The sequence below is a fragment of the Sapajus apella genome, unplaced genomic scaffold (genome assembly GCF_009761245.1).
Source record: "Sapajus apella isolate SASKATOON/1434 unplaced genomic scaffold, GSC_monkey_1.0 scaffold2, whole genome shotgun sequence".
NCBI lineage: Eukaryota > Metazoa > Chordata > Mammalia > Primates > Cebidae > Sapajus > Sapajus apella.
The window spans coordinates 65,145,217-65,168,477 of record NW_022436942.1 but is presented as its reverse complement, the minus strand read 5'-3'; the positions used below and the strand labels follow the sequence as shown (position 1 = coordinate 65,168,477).

At 35.5% G+C, this 23,261-nt stretch overlaps 1 protein-coding gene across 1 annotated transcript in view; it reads left to right on the top strand.

Annotated features, from left to right (window-relative positions):
* CRY1 (cryptochrome circadian regulator 1) overlaps window positions 1-21,115 on the top strand; it is a 123,811-nt gene extending 102,696 nt beyond the window's left edge. Inside the window, exons 3-13 of the mRNA XM_032300198.1 lie at window positions 1,502-1,644; window positions 4,648-4,832; window positions 5,243-5,331; window positions 6,520-6,660; window positions 6,740-7,051; window positions 8,508-8,659; window positions 8,885-9,087; window positions 9,190-9,282; window positions 19,453-19,524; window positions 19,599-19,702; window positions 20,464-21,115. Coding sequence (XP_032156089.1) covers window positions 1,502-1,644; window positions 4,648-4,832; window positions 5,243-5,331; window positions 6,520-6,660; window positions 6,740-7,051; window positions 8,508-8,659; window positions 8,885-9,087; window positions 9,190-9,282; window positions 19,453-19,524; window positions 19,599-19,702 — 1,494 coding nt within the window. The 3' untranslated portion in view covers window positions 20,464-21,115. The remainder of the gene's footprint in view (window positions 1-1,501; window positions 1,645-4,647; window positions 4,833-5,242; window positions 5,332-6,519; window positions 6,661-6,739; window positions 7,052-8,507; window positions 8,660-8,884; window positions 9,088-9,189; window positions 9,283-19,452; window positions 19,525-19,598; window positions 19,703-20,463) is intronic.
* The last annotated feature ends 2,146 nt before the right edge of the window (window positions 21,116-23,261 follow it).

Sequence of the window (23,261 nt, the reverse complement as noted above, 5' to 3'; positions counted from 1 at the left end):
TGTCTTGATGTGTACTATTTAGAACTTTCAAGAAGGGAAAATTTTTTTAATGAGATACAGTTTTTTTCCTAGTAGTGTAGCAGACATTTAAAAACGATTACTAGCTGGACATGGTTGCTCACGCCTGTAATCTCAGCACTTGGAGAAGCTGAGGTGGGTGGATTGCTTGAGGTCAGGAATTTGATACCAGCCTGGCCAACATGGTGAAACCCTGTCTCTACTGAAAATACAAAAATTAACTGGGTGTGGTGGCATGTGCCTGTAATCCCAGCTACTCTGGAGGCTGAGGCAGAAGAATCACTTGAACCTGGGAGATGGAGGTTTCAGGAGCCCAGATCATGCCACTGTATTTCAGCCTGGGTGACAAAGTGAGACTTTGTCTAAAAAACAAACAACAAAAAACAATTACTAATGTATATTATTGGCAACTGTGTGGAGATCAAGCACTTAGGTACACTACTGATGGGAATGTAAATTTGTACAGTCTTTCTGATACATAATTTGACAGCCTATCAGAATTTTGAATGTGTTTATCTTTGATCTATGAGTTGTTTTTCAAGGGTTTTTCTAGGAAAAAATTGGATAAATACCATAAAATTTGTAAGATGTATGCATAAAGGTAAAGATGCATACTGTACAGTTTATAATAGCAAGTTTTAAAATTCACCATTCAAACTGTCCTTGACTAATCTGGAGGTGTTTGATGAATTACAGTATGTTACCATATAGGCAGTTAAATAATGGTAGAATTTTTTCTTTGTGAGATATATCAGAGTAGACTTAAAGTAAAATAAATCTTCTCCTTAAGAAAAATCAATTCCTTTGAATCGGTTTCCTCATTTAAAATCAGTATAAGGTGATGTATGGAACTTACTAACATAGCTCCCAATAATAAGTAACGGCTATTATTATTACCATCTCCAAATTTTTTAGTTAACATTTTTTAGTAATCAGAAAAAAAAAAAATTTACACACACACACACACACACACGCGCGCACAACCTCAGCTATGTAGTTTATACCATATCAACTATCAAAGGTTTGTTAAAGACCAATTCTTAAATTCAACAAACATAAATTTAGCTGGTCTGGCTCCCTGTGAACTCTGGCAACTCCCTAAATTTTAAAAATAGCCTTATCTCCAAAATGGAAGCCTAACCAAAGTGCCAAACTCTGAGTGTTTTTTTGAGGCTCAAATGAAATAATGTAAATATGAGTAATTTGAAAAAGCGCTCTATAAACACATTTAGTGTAAGAGCTGGTTTTAAGCATATTGCTTTGCTAGATTGTCTATTGCCTAACATAATGCCTGGAATCTAATGGGTTATACATGAGTTACGTATGTATTTTTTAATTGATAAATTGTTTGCTTTTTTCCTGCATACTCAAAGTTTGATTTATTATAATCCTTTGATAGATTTTCAGTTTTTTCACTTTTTGTTATTATAGAAAAAATAACTATTAAAATTGGTTTATGTTGTTGCTCTTTCTCTTAATTTAGGAATGGAACATTACTAAACTTTCAATTGAGTATGATTCTGAGCCCTTTGGCAAGGAACGAGATGCCGCTATTAAGAAACTGGCAACTGAAGCTGGAGTAGAAGTCATTGTAAGAATTTCACATACATTATATGACCTAGACAAGTGAGTCTTTTTTTTTTCTTTTCTTTTTTTTTTTTTTTTTTTACTATGGGAAAATGCATATAACATAATATTTATTATCATCTTAACCATTTTTAAGTATATAGTTTGGTGGTATATTAACTACATATAGAAGTTTTTAACTGAGGTTTAGGAAGTAGAAATCATAGAATTATGGGAGAATAAAGTGAATATGTGTCAAATCCTTAGCATTTTATTTTATTTCGCTGCTACTGACCCAACGACAGGTATCAGCATTTCCATTTCCAAACTGTTACAGATTAAGACTATTAAAAAATTTTCCTCGACTACTCTTAACTCAGCCTCCTGTGGTCTTGCCTTTCTGGGCTCTTAGCATTATCAAATTATAGTTATATTATTCATAGTTATAAATTGCCTTGACATTTTGTATGCTTGTTTAATGTTATCTTATTTTCATATCTATCTATCTATCTGTCTGGATTTTAAATCCAGATGCAAATTGAATGTAATATAATGTGCATAGCTGTAGTCCTCTGAACAATTGCGTAATAAGACGTTTCTCAAAGTGTATTTCTTGAAACACCAGTCCTGGCTGATGCTTTGTCCCACAGAAATTCTGTGGTCAAACTTAAATTTAGGGAGTATTATATGCTTGAGTCTTAGAGGTCTATAAAACTTGTTAACTTATTAAAACTTTTAGCATGCCATTGTCCTTTTAACTACTGAAATCTTATAATTTATGTACCTTTTAAATTATTTTACTTTTTTAGTAATTTATGTATTTTATCTAGTAAAACAAATTCTGTAACATGACAAACTAGTTGATTTGATTTCACATTTTAAGTGTATCAAAAAATCATGATTTGATTCAGACAAAGGTCTTACTTGATACTAAGCTAGAATTCGTATATCTTTTAGTAATAGCCTTGCCTTCTAGCTTACCAATTTGCTTAACTTTAGGGGGGAGCTCATAGGAAGGAGGTGGCAAAACAGGATAAAAGAAGTTGCTCCTAAGTGGGAAATTCAGTGTTATGCAAAAAATTAGTGTTTATTGGATTAAATGCAAATATTTACTATATGTAATCATACTAAAATGTAACATAGAAAGTGTTTTGTCCTAAGATTTTCATTTTGCTGCTATTGTGTAATTACCAATGTCCTCAGTAGTAGTATTGTAGTACATTACATTATAAGTTTATTCATAGGGTTGCAATGAATTTGTAGCAAAATTCGTGTAATGATTTTGTAGCAAAATTACAAATTCATGTAATGATTTTGTAGCAAAATTCATTGCAACCCTATGAATAAACTGAAAATATACAAAGCAAAATTTACTTAAAGCAAACAGGATAGCTTTTATGGTGATTGCTTTCTGTATTACTTTCTGTATATGTCTGTAGTTGATACATAACTACGTATGGTATAATGAAAAATACAATAAAATACACTAAGAAAACCTTGATTTGCCATTTATCAGTTGTATGACCTTGATTAGATTACTTAACCCTCCTGGTAGGCCTGTTTCTACATCTATAAAATGATGGACCCCAAAACCTAAAATGCAATAAAAAAAAATAAAAAATATTTTTAAAAAATGATGGAATTGGATTTCATCTGTTATTTTTTTATTAAGGCCAAATGCTAAGCAAATGGCCATAGTGAAAAAGAGTAGTTATTCCAAAATAGTGTTTAATCTAAACTACCATTGGCAAAGCTAGTTGTTTTTTTTTTTTTAATTAAGACTTGATTGAGGTAATTAGTGATCAGAAGTAAATGAAAAGGTAAATTTAAATAACTTGAAATTTGAGGGCTTATGTGTTCTAAGTATGTGACATATATACATATGAAGCCATGAGTACAATGGAAAATAGTAATTGTTACCACAGTAATATAGAATCCAAATTAATAAAATATGCTGAAGGAAATAGGGGAATTGTATTAGTCTGTTTTTACGCTGCTGATAAAAACATACCTAAGACTGGGCAATTTACGAAAGAAAGAGGTTTAATGGACTTACAGTTCTACATGGCTGAGAAGGCCTCACAATCATGGTGGAAGGCAAGGAGGAGCCAGTCACTTCTTACATGGATGGCAGCAGGCAAGGAGGGAGCTTGTGCAGGGAAACTCCCCCTTTTAAAATCATCAGATCTTGTGAGACTTACTCTCTGTAATGAGAACAGCATGAGAAAGACCTGCCCCCATGATTCAGTTACCTCCCACAAGGTCCCTCCCACAACATGTGGGAATTGTGGGAGTTACAATTCAAGATGAGATTTTGGTGGGGTCACAGCCAAACCATATCAGGAATGTAGATCCAAGGATACAAAGTAGAAGTTATATAAGATGAACAAGTCTAGAGGTCTAGTGTGCAGAGTGAGGATTTTAGTTTTTAAAATTGTATTTTATTTAGAATTTTTATCAAGTAGATTTTAGCTGATTTTGTCACACACATACAAAAAAGTAACTATATGAGATTTATAAATACGTTAATCTGCTTCACTATAGTAACCATTTTACTGTCTACTTGTATACCATAACATGTTGTAAACCTCAAATATACACAATTAAATTTATTTTTTCTAAATGAGACCTGCTGATTACTCTTTCATATAATTTTCAACCTGGTTTAGTTTTTATTGGTGATTGAGAGATTCTTTGAGCTGGGACATAACATGTTTTTCATATGTCTGTGTGTATTAACTTTTTGTTATTGCCTTTAGACTAATTTACCCACTTACTTATTTTTTCTCTCATAAGTCCTTAATATTCTGTCTTAAAGATCTTGATACTTGCATAGCGTGTATATATTTGATACTAGAGGATGTCTAGAAGCTAAAGGGAATGATTTTTAAACTCATTAATCATTTTTAACACATTTCTTGGTCATCATAACAAGCTAACATTCTCCTTGAAGATTTCAGTGATTAATTTTATTTTCTGCTTTTTAAGCCTTTTGGGAGCTTATTAACCAAAACTTATTGTCCTTTTTTATACTAACCTACATTTTACTAACTGTTGTTATAGGATCATAGAACTCAATGGTGGACAACCGCCTCTAACTTATAAAAGATTCCAGACTCTCATCAGCAAAATGGAACCACTAGAGATACCAGTAGAGACAATTACTTCAGAAGTGATAGAAAAGTGCACAACTCCTCTGTCTGATGACCATGATGAGAAATATGGAGTCCCTTCACTGGAGGAGCTAGGTAAGTATAAACTATAATCAGTATGAGTCTTAAAAGTTAATAAATCATAAATTACTCAGAAAATTTCCCTTTCAATTTCATCATGTAAAGTATTTTGCATTAGGAGAGAAAGAAAGGGTGGGGGAAGAAGAAAGAAATAACTCTTTAAGGAGTGATATGTTTGTTCATCATTTATGTGTTCTATAGATATGTAATCTGTTATCACCTTAAGATGTACATCCTAAAAAATTGAAACCATGTCAAACCATGTCATATCCTCTATAGGTGAGGGCTTTTTTAGGCCCTCTGTTCATTTTTATGGTACTCTCTTAGAGCTTTTCTGCAAAGTAATTTATTCTCCCAGTTATTGGGGTTAAATAAAAATTATTTTAGTTTCAGAAGAATGATATTTTTTCTTTTCTTTCTTTTAGGTTTTGATACAGATGGCTTATCCTCTGCAGTGTGGCCAGGCGGAGAAACTGAAGCACTTACTCGTTTGGAAAGGCATTTGGAAAGAAAAGTATGATAATATAGATTATATAGCTATGCTCATATTTCCAAACTACCATTTAAAAATAATTTTCCTGTCTTTAAAAAATAAAAAATAGATTGTTGAAAGGGGAGCATTAAGGGAAATGGTTAAAATAGAATAAACCTAATTGTTTGAAAATTAACTACCATCTCCTCACTTAAATGTTCTTTCTCCTTCTCTTCTAATTATTTCCCCCTTAGCTACTACCACACGACCTCTTCTGTTCTTTCTGCCTAAGCTGGTATCTAATGGCTATAACTTTGAAACTAGTATAGAATTCTATTTCACCTTTACCTTTGTGTTAAAGAGGCAGGTTGAAGGCCAGGCATGGAGGCTCACACCTGTGATCTCAGCACTTTGGGAGGCTGAGGCAGGTGAATCACTTGAGGTCAAAATTTAGAGACCAGCTTGGCGAACATGGCAAAACTCCCATCTTTATTAAAAATACAAAAATTAGCCAGGTGTGGTGGTGTGTGCCTGTAATTCCAGCTACTTGGGAGGCTGAGGCATGAGAATTGTTTGAACCCAGGAGGCAGGGTTGCAGTAAGCCAAGATCACACCACAGTACTCCAGCCTGGGTGATAGAGTAAGACTCCATCTCAAAATAAATAAATAAATTTTCCAGGCATGGTGGCTCATGCCTGTAATCCCAGCACTTTGGGAGGCCAAGGTGGGTTGATCACTTGAGGTCAGGAGTTTGAGACCATCCTGGCCAACATGATGAAATCCCATTCCTACTAAAAATACAAAAATTAGCCGGGCATGGTTGTGTCTGCCTGTAGTCCCAGCTACTCAGGAGATTGAGGTAGGAGAATCCTCCACCTGGGAGGTAGAGGTTGCAGTGAGCCAAGATTGCTCCACTGCACTCCAGCCTGGGTGACAGAGCAAGATCCTGTTTCAAAAAAAAAAAAAAATATTGAAGGCCCTCTCAGCTTTCTGTTAGAAATTTGAAGGTAATTTATTTCATATGAGTATGTGTCACACAAGGATGACTGAAACAAAAGAATGCTCACTTTTTTATCCTCTCTTATTTTTTTATTAAAACATGTAATTTGTGGCTAGGATAAGATCTGATTCCCCAAGAACTATGTAACTTTTTTTAAAAAGCCTCCATTCTAAGCATTCTTTTAAAATGAAAAATACGATTAGTTAATGTAATTTTCTCTGTGTTTTCAGGCTTGGGTGGCAAACTTTGAAAGACCTCGAATGAATGCGAACTCTCTGCTTGCAAGTCCTACTGGACTTAGTCCTTATCTCCGATTTGGTTGTTTGTCATGTCGACTGTTTTACTTCAAACTAACAGATCTTTACAAAAAGGTATTCTCTAAAATTAGAGTTTATTGTTTAATACTTTAAAAAAACATTCTGATAATACTTCTTTGCTTTTTAACTATAGGTAAAGAAGAACAGTTCCCCTCCCCTTTCCCTTTATGGGCAACTGCTATGGCGTGAGTTTTTCTATACAGCAGCAACAAATAATCCACGCTTTGATAAAATGGAAGGAAACCCTATCTGTGTTCAGATTCCTTGGGATAAAAATCCTGAGGCTCTAGCCAAATGGGCAGAAGGCCGGACAGGCTTTCCATGGATTGATGCCATCATGACACAGCTTCGTCAGGAGGGCTGGATTCATCATTTAGCCAGGCATGCAGTTGCTTGCTTCCTGACACGAGGGGACCTGTGGATTAGTTGGGAAGAAGGAATGAAGGTAAGTGTTCTAAGGTTATAGCATGTCTTATTTTGAAGGAATTCTTACCTTAATAAAACAAATCCTAGAAGTTGTCTGTTATACAGATTCATTTATAGTCTAGTTTTTTGGTAGATAAAACATTTAATTCCCCAAATACAGGCACACTTTCAGAGAGAAAAATGGTATAATCAGACAGCAAAAAGGTGAAAACTGGTTAAATTGATTAACTAAAGTCATTTCAGTGGTTAACCCAGCCTAGCCACTAAGAGAACTGTAAAATTTAATACTGGATTTCTTGATAGATATAGGTGATATTTCTGTCACAAAAGAATCCACTCAAGAGTTCCTAGAAATAGTGAGTTCATGTTACAAATTTTAAAATATAAATCATTTCACCTCACTTCAACTTCACAGCTTTTTACTAATACTTCCATAAAGAGAAGCGTACTACATTTTGTGACATCATCTTGTGGTTATAAGTAATAAGACTTATGTCCTTTTTTTTTTTTTTTTTTTTGAGATGGAGTCTTGCTCTGTTGCCCAGGCTGGTGTGCAGTGGCATGATCTTGGCTTACTGCAACCTACGCATCCCAGGTTTAAGCAATTCTTCTGCCTCTACCTCTCGAGTAGCTGGGATTACAGGTGCCTGCACTGTGCCCAGCTAATTTTGTATTTTTAGTAAGAGACAGGGTTTTACCCCATTGGACAGGCTGGTCTTGAACTCCTGACCTCAAATGATTCTCCTGCCTCAGCCTCCTGAAGTGCTGGGATTACAGGTGTGAGCCACTGCACCCAGCTATTACATACATTTTTCACCTCTCTGGCTCTATCATACATTTTCTCCATCCAAGAACCATTTCTGATCCTATGTGTGTTTTTTTTTTTTAATCTCTTATGTTTCCTAGTACACAGTTGTATATAGAGAAGATATATAACATATTTAATGAATATATCTATCAATCATTTAACTCTGTTTTCTTTCTGATCAAGGAATTCAAAATTAAACTGTGTAATGCTAGTATATATTTGTAAGTGAATTCACATTTGAGTATGCTTCCTTTATTTAGGCTAGTGTACTAAGTTAAGTTTTTGTTGGTGATTTATGTAATAGCATTTTTGCTTTCTTGAAAATGGTTTACTGCTTTTCCTGTATCTACCAGTAATCCTATCCTTTTAAATCCAAATCCTTTTAAATTAGTGATTTGAATAATTTTTTTAACCTTTCATTCTCCCAATAACACTGCAGAGATTGGAAAAGTAAATTCTATTCAGAAGCATACTATATTACCAATACGTTTCTTTCCCTGGAAGAGCTCATTATAGAATAGAACATAGAAGCTAACTTTGGAATGTTTAATTTTACAATTCTGTGCTGGATTTTCTTCGCTTTGACTTTGGATCTACTGTGACTTTGAAAATGCTCGCTTTGCAAATTATGTGTGTGGAAACTAATTGGTTACTGTTACTTCTGAAGGTATTTGAAGAATTATTGCTTGATGCAGATTGGAGCATAAATGCTGGAAGTTGGATGTGGCTGTCTTGCAGTTCCTTTTTTCAACAGTTTTTTCACTGCTATTGCCCTGTTGGTTTTGGTAGGAGAACAGATCCTAATGGAGACTACATCAGGTAAATGAAGGGTAATTACTACTCAGTTTGGAATAGCTAATTCAAGAAGAGCTTTTCATGTTTAATCAACACTTAAAGTATTCCCCACTCATGATGGGCAGCAGAGATGAGACGGGCAAACAGACCATTTAAATGGTATTGATTTTATTTTGGCCTCTCTTAGCTAGTAGTCATTATAGTTTGCTTAGAGTGCATTTTATTAATCTTTCTTCTTTCTCCCAAAAGGCGTTATTTGCCTGTCCTAAGAGGCTTCCCTGCAAAATATATCTATGATCCCTGGAATGCACCAGAAGGTATCCAAAAGGTAGCCAAATGTTTGATAGGAGTTAATTATCCTAAACCAATGGTGAACCATGCTGAGGCAAGCCGTTTGAATATTGAAAGGATGAAACAGATCTATCAGCAGCTTTCACGATATAGAGGACTAGGTATGTTAATAACTGCCTTTGTTTCTTTGGCAGCTGTTTATATAGCTGTCTCTGAATTTGACGTTGATCATAATTTAAAAGAAAATTTTTTTTGTCCTTTAGGTCTTCTAGCATCAGTACCTTCTAATCCTAATGGGAATGGAGGCTTCATGGGATATTCTGCAGAAAATATCCCAGGTTGTACCAGCAGTGGAAGTAAGTGAAAAGGAAATTTCTGCACTTAGTAACATATAGAGGTTATTAAACAAATATATTTGTTATTGGTCCTTGCTAACATATTTTATAAAAACCTATCTTTGAAATTAGCTTAATAGATTATTTGTACACATGCATACATGTGCACCCAGGTACATCTCTTCACTCCATTGATGACATTTTAGAGATGGAAACGGCATTACATGTAATAGATCTTAGGTCAAGTTAAAGCTCTTGCAAACTGAGGAGAGCAATTTTAAGGATAAAATGAAACTCAAATGTCATATTTTCAGAATGCTTATTATTTTATACTCTTTAGATCTACAGCAAGTATAAGGTAATTAGTTAAGAAGGTCAGTGGCCCTGTGAACATGGCCAAAAGATTTATTGTACACATGCGTAGAGCCCTCTAGTCTTTTTGCACATGAGTTTTTTCTTATAAAGTCTGGTTTGTAGTATTTTTCTGTATGATATGAATTTAGTGACCATGTAAACTCTTATGTGTGATATTAATAATTTCAGGAAGTCAGTATGTATTAGAAATTTGAATCATCATATCAGTTTTTTTGGCTTTGACCAAAATAACATGAAGCCCAGTAATTTGATTAAAAAATAGGACAACATCAGTAAGAATGGAAATTATTAAAAAATCAAGAAACAACAGATGCTGGCGAGGATGTAGAGAAAAAGAAAGGTTTTTTACACTGTTGATGGGAATGTAAATTGGTTCAATCATTGTGGAAGACAGTGTGGTGATTCCTCAAAGATCTAGAAGCAGAAATACCATTTGACCCAGCAATCCCATGACTGGTTATATACCCAAAAGAATATAAATCATTCTATTATAAATATATATGCACGTGTATGTTCACTCCAGCACTATTCACAATAGCAAAGACATGGAATCAACCCAAATGCTAATTGATGATAGACTAAATAAAGAAAATGTGGTACATATACACCAAGGAATACATGGAAGCCATAAAAAGGAATAAGATCATGTTCTTTGCAGAGGCATGGATGGAGCTTGTAGCCATTATTCTCAACAAACTAATGCAGGAACAGAAAACAACCAAACACCTCATGTTCTCACTTATAAGTGGAAACAGAATGATGAGGACATATGGATACATGTGGAGAACAACACACACTGGGGCCTGTTGTGGGAACAGGTTCAGGGAGAGCATTAGGAAGAATAGCCAATGCATGCTGGTTTTAATACGTAGGTGATGGGTTGATCTGTGCAGCAAACCACCATGGCACATGTTTACCTGTTTAACAAACCTGCACATTCTGCACATGTACCCTGGAACTTAAAAATTAAAGGGAAAAAAAAGGAAAAAAATCTGTACATGTGATAAAAAGAGCATAAAATTATACAAACACATTGTATCAATGTCAATATCTAGTTATATTGTTGTACTGTAGCTTCATAATATGTAACAAGTGGGTTACCAATGTCACAAACAAGATAGGGAAACAAGACCTCTGTGTACTCACTTTACAACTGTCTGTGAATCTATAATTTTCAAAATAAAAAATAAGGATAAAAACACAGGGTAACATTTGATGAATGCTTTTTTTTTTTTAAGTCAGATATTCTAAGTTGATACTAAGAATAAAACCTTTTAAAAATTTAACCTTTCTGAATTCAGAAATGTCCTGCATCCTCATGAAAACAGCATGTATTTTATTCTCCAAGAATTAGTTTTGGGAGAAGGAGACAAAAGCACTCACATTTTGACTGCCTACCTTGTACCCAGTAGATAGTAAGGGATTTTTGCCTACTTTCTCACAATAACCTGGGGCGGAGGTAGTAGGATCCTCATTTTGTGTTTGGGGAAATAATCCTAGAAAGATAGTAACTTAAAGATCCTACAGTTATAGTAAGTAGTTGAGCTAAGATTCAGATCCAAGTGTGACTAACTCCAAAGCTTGTCCTTCTTCCTGCATCACTGGGCCTCCTCTGCAAATGGAATGCCATATGTGTTTACAAGAAAAAATATTTTATTGCTGGAATGTGATCCACCCAGCAGTCAGACAGTTGCCAACGGTGGCAGGATACTTGAGAAATGTTCCTTCTCAGGATCTCCTACAATTTGAATAAACTTCAACAAGATAATCATTTCAAAAGTTCTTTCAGATATCTTGTTCAGTTCACAGCCTGCCTTGTCAGCCCACACATGAGTGAGAGACAGAAGCTCTGTGAAGCACTGAGGTAACAGGCAGATAGCAAAGGCCTGGGAAACAAGTGCTGGGCTAATGCACAATGATGGCACAAACTACTTCTTAGGCCACTCAAACCTGTTTCCTTTATTTGGAATTATCTTCAAAAGTTAACCATGGTAGCAGGTTAAATTGGGACAATTTTGCTTTACAAACATATAAATAAAGGGTAGTTTGTTATATAATAGAAGAATTAATAAATCTTGAAATTATTTTAATCATGCAAATATTTGCCTGTAACATTGGTTGTTACCAGGTTCTGTCTTTGAGGCTTCCAAAAGACATGAGACATGAAAAGCTAAGTAGAACTTAGATCTAAATGGGGGTGTGGAGGGAAAACAAAAACAAATAAAAAAGTGATAAATTGTAAGATGCCACTTCCATGTGCAGTATGAGAAAAGGGAGAGATTATTGAGAGCTGAAGGGACTAGAGACATTTTCTTGATAGGTAGTGGATTGAGTAGCATTTGGGTAGTCGGATGAAGGGGGAAAAAACATTTTAGACCTGGAAATGGGAAGTTGTGAAAAGATACTTATGACTTGGGCTATGCTATTAAATATTAAACATTTCTCCCCTCAGGTTTCTACCCCATTTGAAAGGACTTACATGCCTCTAAAGCATATCCTTTTATGCCTTATACTTATCCCGTCTGTGGGCTTTTATACTACCTTACAAGGCACATCAAAGGGCAAAATTCTTTGACTTTTCCTAGGTTTTTTTAGTGACTGTGAAACATTCTTAATCTCTGCAACACAATTGCATTTTTCTCTGCTCATCTTTGCATTTGTGTGTGTGCACGTGTGCTCAGGAAAGGAATAAACTATACATAGATGTCTTAAAGTACTTTTGTTTTTATAATAAAACAGACCATAATCTGTTTACTGTAGCAATATGTTTTAGTTTTTATTAACTTTTAGATTTTTTTCCAATTATAAAATATCAGTTCATCAACATTATTAGTCATTAGGGAAATGCAGATTAAAATAACTGTGGGATAGTACTTCAGACTCACTTAGGGTGAGCAACTGCCACTGATTACTTGAGATTGAAGGGTTTCCTGGGACATGGAATTTTCAGTGCTATTAACTGGAAATTCCCAGGCAAAGTAGGGTAAGTTGGCCTACTTAAACCCACTAGAGGGGCTGAAATAAAGACAATACCGGTGTTGTGGAGGATGTGTTAAAACTGGAACCTTCCTGCATTGATGAGAGGTAGGGTATCAAATGGTACCGTCACCTTGGAAAGCAGTTTGGTGGTTTCATAAAAAGCTACACATAAATTTACTGTACAGCCCAGAAATTCCATTAAGTATCTATCCAAAAGAAAACATATGTCCACACAAAGACTTATAAATGTTCATAGCAGCTTTACTTATAATAGTCAAAATGTATTGTATCCATACAATGGAATGTTATTCCTGAAAAGGAACGAAATACTGATACATGTTACATGGATAAACCTCAATAATAATAAGTTCGAAATACTGATATATGTTACATGGATAAACCTCAATAATAATAAGTTCAAAATACTGATACATGTTACATGGATAAACCTCAATAATAATAAGTTAAAGAAGCCAGATAGAAAATACTATGTACTGCATGATACTATTTGTTTTCTTTTTCTTGCTTTCTTAAAATGTAACTTTTAAGTTCGGGGGTACATGTGCAGGTTTGTTATATAAGTAAACTTGTGTTATGAAGGTTTGTTGTACAGATTATTTTGTCACCCAGATACTAAACCTAGTTATTTATTTTTCCTGATTCTCTCCCTCCTCCCAACCTCCAAAAGGCTCCAGTGTCTGTTGTTCCCCTCTGTGTGTCCATGTGTTCTCCTCATTTAGCTCCCACTTATAAGAGAGAACATGAGGTATTTGGTTTTCTGTTCCTACATTAGTTTGCTAAAGATAATGGCCTCCAGCTTCGTCCATGTTCCTGCAAAGGCCATGATCTTGTTCCTTTTTATGGCTACATAGTATTCCATGGTGCATATGCACCACATTTTTTTTAATTCAGTCTACTATTGATGAGCATGTACGTTGATTCCATGTTTTTGCTATTGTGAATAGTGCTACAGTGAACATACATGTGTATGTATCTTTATAATACAATGACTTATATTCCTTTGGGTATATACCCACCATCTAACCAGGCCCTGATGTAGGTAGGGGCCCTCCACTCAGGCTGCCCCCTTGGGCTCTCGCAGCGCTTGTTCAGGTAGTCTCCTTTCTGGTTTGTTCTCTGTGGGGCAGTTAGTGGGGGCTGGGGGTGGGGGCTCGGGGCAGAGGCTGGCAGAAGTTACCCTGGGTAGGGAAGCTGGCAGAGGGGACATTTAAAGCCAGTAGGCCCCACCGTATTATGTATATATTTTTCAAGGTCTGTTTTTCTAACTGAAAAGCTAAGGGCTTGATTCCTAGCCCCGTTCTGTGGGGCACAGGGTGATACTCAGTTCCATGGGATTGCTGGGTCAAATGGCATGTCTGTTTTTAGGTCTTTGAGGAATCAGCACACTGTCTTCCACAATGGTTGAACTAATTTATCGTCCTACCAACAGTGTATAAGTGTTCCTTTTTCTCGACATCCTTGCCACCATCTGTTGTTTTTTTACTTTTTCATGGTAGCCATTCTGACTGGTGTGAGATTTTGATTTTCATTTCTATAATGATCAGTGAAGTTGAGCTTTTTCATAGGCTTCTTGGCTACATGTATGTCTTCTTTTGAAAAGTGTTTATGTCCTTTGCCCACATTTTTATGGGGTTGTTTGTGTGTTTTTTTTTCTTGTAAATTTAAGTTCCTTATAGATGTTGGACATTAGATTTTTGTCAGATGCATAGTTTGCAAAAATTTTCTCCCATTCTGTAGGTTGTCTGTTTGTTGTTAGTTTCCTTTGCTGTACAGAAGCTCTTTAGTCGAATTAGATCCCACTTTTCAACTTTTGCTTTTGTTATAATGGCTTTTGGTGTCTTCATCATGAAACCGTTGCCCATTCCTATGTCCACAATGGTATTGCCTGGGTTGTATTGCAGCATTTTTATAATCTTAGCTTTACATTTAAGTCTTTAATCCATCTTTTTATTTTTGTTTATGGTATAAGAGGGGGTGCCGTTTCAATCTGCTGCATATGGCTAGCCAGTTAGCCCAACACCACTTATTGAATAGAGAATCTTTTCCCCATTGCTTGTTTCTGTCAGGTTTTTCAAAGATCAGATAGTTGCACACTTATTTATGAGTTCTATATTCAGTTCCATTGGTCTGTGTATCTGTTCTTGTACCAGTGCCGTACAGTTTTGATTGAAGTATAGTTTGAAGTCAGGTAACATGATGCCTCCAGCTTTGTTATTTTTACTTAGGATTGCCTTGGCTATTTGGGCTCTGTTTTTGTTCTGTATAAATTTTAAAATAGTTTTTTCTAGTTCTGTGAAGAGTGTCAGTGGTAGTTTAATAGGAATAGCATTGAATCTATACATCACTTTGGGCAGTATGGCCATTTTAACAATATTGATTCTTCCTATCCATGAGCACGGAATGTTTTTTCCATTTGTTTGTGTCATCTCTGATTTCTTTGAGAAGTGTTTTGTGGGTTTTGTAGCAATCTTTCACTTCCCTGGTTAGCTGTATTCCTAGGTATTTTATTCTTTTTATGGCAATTGTGAATGGGATTGTTTACTTGATTTGGCTCTTGGCTTGACTGTTGTATAAGAATGTTAGTGATTTTTGCACAGTGATTTTGTTGCATGATTCTATTTATATGAACTATCCATAAAAGGCAAATCTTTAAAGACAAAGCAGATTAGTGGTTACCTTAGGCTTACAGTAGAATTGGGGAATGAACATAAATTGGCATGAGGGATCTTTTGGAGGTGATACAAATGTTCTAAACCTGGATCATGGTGATGGTTGCACAACTCTGTAAGTTAACTTTAAAAACTAATGGAATTATACCTTAAAACACATGAATATTATGATATATAAAACCTGTGATTTTATGACACCTTGAAACTGCTTTTAAAAACTATTCACTAAAGAGAATTTAGAGGCCGGTTGTGGTGGCTTACACCTGTAATCCGAGCACTTTGGGAGGCTGAGGCGAGCAGATCACAAGGTCAAGAGATGGAGATCATCCAGGCTAACATGGTGAAACCCTGTCTCTACCAAAAATACAAAAGTTAGCTAGGCGTGGTGGTGGGCGCCTATAATCCCAGCTACTTGGGAGGCTGAGGTATCCAGGAGGCAGAGGCTAGTGAGCTGAGATTGTGCTGCTGCACTCCAGCCTGGGTAACGGAAAGAGACTCTGTCTCAAATAAAACGAATGTAGAAAGCTTCAAGAAAATAGAAAAGAGAAATCACAAAAATCACCCACAATTCTATCCAATAGAGACAATCACTATTAAAATTTTGGTGTTGCCAGGTGCTCACCTCTGTAATCCTAGCACTTTGGGAGGCTGAGGTGGGCAGATTGCTTGAACCCAGGAGTTCCAGACCAGCCTGGGCAATATGGTGAGACATCGTCACTACACAAGTAAATAAACAAATAAATAACTGGACTTGGTGGTTCATGCCTGGAGTCCTGTTTACTTGGGAGGCTGAGGCAGGAAGATTGCTTGAGCCAGGGAGATCAAGGCTGCAATGAGCTGTGATCGCACAATGAGCTGTGATTGTTTCTTTCAATATCTTTTTATTCAATTTCCTCCCCCGCCCCACGGTAATTTTTAAGACAGAATTTTGTAAGTGAAAAATTCTTTGAAAATGTTTTTAATAAGTGAAAAATTATTTTGGTGCAGTTGTCTTTGTGCAATTGACAGCAAAACACAAGGGGAAAGTAATCAGGTAATTTTTTGCCCTCTCAAAACTTTTTTTTTAATTTAATTTTTGTGGGTACATAGGTATATCTATTTATGGGATACATGAGATATTTTGGTACAGGCATGAAATGCATTAATAATCACATCCTAGAAAATTGGGTATCCATCCCCTCAAACATTTAGCTTTTGTGTTACAATTATACCCAATTTAAAATGTACAGCTAAATTATTAGTGACTATAGTCCGCCTGTTGTGCTATCAAATACTAGATCTTACTCATTCTTTCTATGTTTTCAATCCATTAACCATCCCTAACTCCTCCTTGTCCCGACTCACTACCCTTCTCAGCCTCTGGTAACCATCCTTCTTTTCTCTCCATGAATTTCATTGTTTTGATTTTTAGATTTCACAAATAAGTAAGAACGGGCAATGTTTCTCTTTCTGTACCTGAAATATTTCACTTAACATAATGGCCTCTAGTTTCATCCATGTTGTTGCAAAAGACAGAATGTCATTTTTTTATGGCTGAATAATAATCCATTGTGTATATGTACCACATTTTCTTTATCCATTAGTCTATTGATGGACATTTAAGTTGCTTCTAAATCTTAGCTGTTGTGAACAGTGCTGTTACAAACATGGGAGTGCAAATACCTCTTTGATATACAGATTTTCTGTCTTTCAGCTCTACTTTTAGTTTTTTGAGGAACCTTCAACCTTTCTTCGTATTGGCTGTACTAATTTACATTCCCACCAACAATATACAAGAGTTTCCTTTTCTCTATATTGTCACCAGCATTTGTTATTGCCTGACTTTTGCATATAAGCCACTTCAAAATTTTTCTTTAAAAAACTGTTTTTACTCTAAGATTTCCTTTTTTTTTTTTGAGACTGAGTTTTGCTGTTGTTGCCCAGACTGGAGTGCAGTGGTGTGATCTCAGCTCACTGCAGGCTCCACCTCCTGGGTTCAAGCGATTCTCCTGCTTCAGCCTACCAAGTAGCTGGGATTATAGGCATGCACCACCATGCTCCACGAATTTTGTATTTTTAGTAGAGATGGGGTTTCACCGTATTGGACAGGCTGGTCTCAAGCTCCTGACCTCAGGTATTCTGCCTGCATCAGCTTCCCAAAGTGCTGGGATTTACAGGTGTGAGCCACCGTGCCTGGCCTTAAGGTTTCCATTTTGTATACTCTTGGCATTTTGAAATTTAACTGCTCTAATGACCCTGAAGACCTACGAATATGAGGATTTCTGGTTTTTTTGAGTGACATTTCTAGTAACAAATCAGTTGATCAGCAAAGCTCTGTTCTGTACTCATTGTCTTTGCACTGTTATTCCCATGAAATTATAATTGGCTACATTTTGTAGAGACATAGGCTATCGTGGTATTCAAGAATTTAGGGAGTCAGAAGTCAGGATCTTTATCTCTACAGAAATAAAATGCCATCTTAAGGAAATCCCCAATATATTTATTAAGCTTATTAATTTCTCCCCTCCTCCCAAGTGGTAATCACTCTCCTGATTTCTAATAATATAGTTTTGTTCATTTTTTAACTTTACAGAAATTGAGTAATGTAGTTTGTATTCTTTTTTGTGTGTGGCTGCTTTTGCTCAATATTTTGCTTTGAGATTATTCTCAATTTTTATCTTAGTTCAAAAAGAAGGAATAGAATTGATGAACTTGAGAAAATCAAACTAAGATGACTAGTTTATGATTAAAAAACACCTCTGTGAATCTTCCAGTAAAATTGATCTTTCCTTCTTTAGAGTCCCCACCATATCCTGTACAAACATCCATCCCAGCACCTAATAACACTTTTTTGTACTTTATGATTTTATTTGTCTACTACTAGACTGTAAATCCCTTAAAGGCAAACCATGTCTCAGTAATAGTCACATCTCTAGTTCCTGGATAGACCCCCTAGCATAAAGAGGCACTTAGCAAATGTATAAGATAAAAAGAAATAAAATGTATAAGGTATAACTAAATGTGATACTTTAATATGTACTTGTTGACTTTTTAGTCTGGTAAAATGTACATGACCTAAAACTTACCATTTTAACCATTTTTAAGTATACAGTTCAGGGGCATTAAGTATATTCAGAATTGTGTGAAGTTTTAAATAGTGTTGTACAGTATAGCGTGGCAATAGGTACCATTACTAGAAGAAGGCCTATGGATGGTAAGACCAGGGGTATTACCATTTAGTGGTAAATTTCCGATAGTAAAGGGTCTGACTTTCAGCACTGCAAGCCCAAAAATTGAATGTTTTTAGTATAATTAGAGGTGACTATGCTGTGAATGAAAGACTAGAAATTTTTTAAAAATAAGAAATAAAATGTCAATAAACAACCCTAGTTTATTAATTTATGGTAGAGATATTCCTTTCTAGTGATGCAAGGTGTCATTCCTGATCAGGACATCCACTTGCCCACTTTGATACCTAAAGAACTTTATTCTTTACCCAGAGAAAACTGATGAGCATAAAATTAAAATTAAAGTAAGTACACAATCTTGTTCAGCCCATAAGTTGTTGGCCTATCCACCTTCTCATGAATAGGTCCAGAATGCTCGTATTTTTCCATAATTTGGACACACTGATGAAAATGTTTCCCTAAAACATACTTCTCTGTTCTAGCCAATCTATTTTCCTATAATCATGTTGGTTTTTGGAAGGGTTGATATGATTGCTCAGGCTAGGTAACTGCCACAAAGTCTGTGTCTTCTGCTTATCGTGTGATTTGAATTAACTCTCTCGGGCAGGCTCTTACTCCCTTATCCTCAAGGAAATATGTTTGGAGGGGCTCTGAAGGAAAAGTGTGGGAAAAGGGACAAGAGCGAAGGAAGGATGTTTTATCTTCATGGTCAAGTTTTAAATTGTCATCTAGTAAAGAAACGTTTTTTAGAAAATGATTATTAGTGATTTTGCCTTTGAACTGTTAACATTTTTATATGAGCCTAAATTTGTTTTCCTGATTTAGGCATGTGATTTTTGGTTCGTAGGAAGATTGAGATTTAGTCTTAAAAGCATATAAATGACCTTAAGTACAGGCATTAAAAGTTGGATTTGTAGTCTTAATAATATATACATCTTGGATTTTATTTAATGTAATTTTGCTGTTTTAAATACTAACAGGTTGCTCTCAAGGGAGTGGTATTTTACATTGTGCTCATGGCGACACTCAGCAGACTCACCTGTTGAAGCAAGGTAAGAATGAAGCATTCGAGCATACTGTTCTTTTTCCTTTTCCTATCTTAAATTTACATTTTTAAAATATGCAGGAAGAAGCTCCATGAGCACTGGTCTCAGTGGTGGGAAACGTCCTAGTCAGGAAGAGGACTCACAGAGTATTGGTCCTAAAGTCCAGAGACAGAGCACTAATTAGGTAAATATTTTAGAGCTTTATTTCTTGCTTTAGTAGAGCATATAACATAAATTAAGATAATTTCAAAAATGGAGCAAATCTCTATGTTCAAACTAGAAAATCATGAGGCATTAATTTTTAAGCAGTTGTTACAGAAACAGTTAATTTTTGGCCAAGAGAGATGCATCTGTACTGGACAAATTGTTGTGCCAGTTTTATAGTCATCTGAATCAATCTCTTTAAATTAAAAATGTTGATTTTGTGATCAAGCTTTTTCTTGAACAGTTTTTTCATTTTCTTGTTATGTAACTGAGTCTAAAACAAAGTGGCCTCTTTATTTTAGTGACATTAATATAAGCTTTTTTTTTATAAACTTTCCCCCAAATCATTGCCTCTTAAATGTTTATAAATTTCTTTTATCTGTTGTGATGCTTCTAAAATCTAAATTATTTCCAATTTGGGAATAGTTTAAAATTTCCTAAATGCTGGCCCTAAGTATGAGAAAGCCTTGCCTGCATTCAATTTAATTGGCTTTGGGATGCCATTCTGTGATTTAAATTAATATGAAAAGTATTTATATGGCACATTTGCCAGTTTTTAAAAACTTTTTGTTTCTTCAGTTATCTTACACTATTTACATTTTTATTGCTTAGTTTTTTATGCCAACCTAATTAGACTATAAATATCTTGAAGATAAGATCAATAAACACTCATAACATTTTTGTCGTTGAATTATTTGCAATCAAGCTTTACCTAGTTTTTTTCCACCCCTTAAATCACAGAAAACATTCAGGAGGAATACTGTTGCAGCTGAAATTGGTGAGGAGTTCAGTACTTTTCAATTAAGTTATTTAAAAATATTCTTCATTGATGGAAAGCAGTTACATACTGAAATATGTTGTTTCAAATGACATTTCTGTGGTTTTTAACTTTTTAATGAATTTCACAGAAGACAAATGGTAATTTGTATATAAAGAACTTGGCAAGATAATTTGCTTAATGTAAATATAAATAGTCACAATTAGTATAGAACCATCAGTATATTTTTGATAATTTTTCATGTATGGTAAAAGTTAAAATGACAAATTGATATTCTGATATAAAACTCAAAGTTTTGACAGTTAGTGGTAAAAAAGGAGGTTTTTAGACTTTCTTAAAAGACTTTGTTAAAATTTTAGGACAGAATTTTCTTGACATTGTTGTTTGATCTAACTTTGCACTCTTTGATAATAATGTTTTAGATAACATGCATAATCAAAATTGGTATTGTAGCCTGTCACAGACAGTATATGTTTTCAACTTTCATGTAAACCTTTTTTGACCCAAACTTGTAGAAGTTTGTGTTGTGTTAATTTATGTGTTAAGTTCTCTTTGTCTCTGTTTCTTTGTTATTACTAAAATGACCTTGTTATTAAAGTATGTGCAAATATGAAATCTTGTGTATGTGGTTTTTTGTTTTTTTTTTTTTTTCTTTTTGGTAAGGAAGAGAACATTGCTGGGTGATATATGATTACAAATTACAAAGAGATTCTATAAACCACATGACCATTTTGAAAGAAGGAACAACTACCATATGTTTAGTTAAACAGTATTTTTCAAAATTATATGCAAGAAAGATGTAAAACCAAAGGGATTTTTTTCAAGTAATGGCATTTGTAACCATAAATCAGGCAGTATGGGCTGGCAATCAATAGACTGAGCTCTAGAGTCAAATGTCCAGTTCTGCCATTCATTAGTGTTGAGATCTTGAGCAAGTTTAACTTTCTGTGCCTTCTTTCTTCTCATCTATAAAATGGGGGTAAAGGTAATATCTGCCTTGTAGTTCAGTTCCATGCTTATGAGCTGGCATGTGATAGGGTACTCGGTAAATGTTAGCCACAGTGCTGCCATGCTGTGTCACCCCCCTGGTGTGTACAGTGCACAGTCTGCATAGCTGTGTGCCACGGCTCTGGCTGGCTGCCATTATTTTTATTACTATTGTTATTATCCTTTTACTATTCTCTAGTAGGCTAGTTCTTGCGATTCTGAATTACAACCTGGCTTTTCATTTTCCCATCATTAGTCGTGATAGATATTTAGTATGATAGTTATGTTTAAAGATAGCCAAAGATTAAAAAATTGAGTCAAAAATACAGAAACATTAACATTTTAGATGATAAGCAGTTTTTAAAATATCCTGGTTAGTTGAATTAACAATGATCAGTAAATTCCATTACTGAGGCTGGGTGTGGTGTGGCTCAAGCCTATAATCCCAGCACTTTTGGAGGCTGAGGTGGGAAGATCACTTAAGCCCATGCTTAATCCCAGGAGGCTGAGGCTGCAGTGAGCTGTGATCATGCCACTGTACTCCAGACTGGGTGGACAGAGCAAGACCTCATCTGAGCTGGGTGTGGTGGCTCATGCCTATAATTCCAGCACTTTGTGGGGTTGAGGCAGGAGGATCATTTAAGTCCAGAGTTTGAGACCCGCCCTGGAGACTTAGCAAGACCCCATCTCTATTTTTAAAAAAATTAATATAAAAATTAAATATGTAGTAAAGAACACCAGGCACAGTGGCTCATGCCTGTAATTCTAGCACTTAGGGAGACTGAAGCAGGATGATCACTTGAGACCTGGAGTTTAAGATTAACCTGAACAACATCTTGGGACCTCATCTCTACAAAAGAAAAAAAAAATTAGGCAGGTGTGGTGGTATGCACCTGACGTCCCAGCTACTTGAGAGGCTGAGGTGGGAGGATGGCTTGATCTGGGGGTTTGAGGCTGTAGTGAACCATGGTGCACTCTAGCCTGGATGACAGGGTGAGACCTTGTCTCAGTGGTGGGGGGGAAAATCCATTACTGAGAAAAAATAAAAATCCTGTGTTTTATCGTTCTTTTTTCATCATTGTTAAAGTAATATTTTAATTGTTTTTCATCGTAACTGTACCTCACATCCTACTCTTTGGACCTGGCTGTACAGTGCAGAGTTGAGAAATTCATAGACCTGAGATTTACCATCACTGTCCGGGAGCTCAAAGATTCAGTTTTAGTGTGAATAAATAAGCATTTTAGTAAAAGAACACGCGCTGGTAGACTATTTGTAAATGTAAGGGGATTTTGTTTTATTTTTAAGGGAGCTTTTTGAAAAGTTTTTTTTTCAGTTTGGTATAAATTGTCAAAATCACTAAAAGGAAAAGGAAAGGCATTGATCATTGTGCTCTACTTGAGCACATACACTGTGTTCAAATACAGTATTCTCCCCGTAACTAGAAATCCTACTTGTGGTTGAGGGATTTAAGACATTTTACTCATTTAACAAATACTTCTTCAATTCTTTTTTTTTTTTTTTTTTTCCTGAGACAGCTCAGGCTGGAGTGCAGTGGCGCGATCTTGGCTCATTGCGGCCTCTGCCTCCCAGGTTCAAGCAGTTCTCTACTTCAGTCTCCCAAGTAGCTGGGATTACAGGCACCCGCCACCATGTCTGGCTAATTTTCGTAATTTTAGTAGAGACAGGGTTTCACCATTTTGGCCAGGCTGGTCTTGAATTCTTGACCTCGTGATTCACCCGCCTCAGCCTCCCAAAGTGCCGGGACCACAGGCG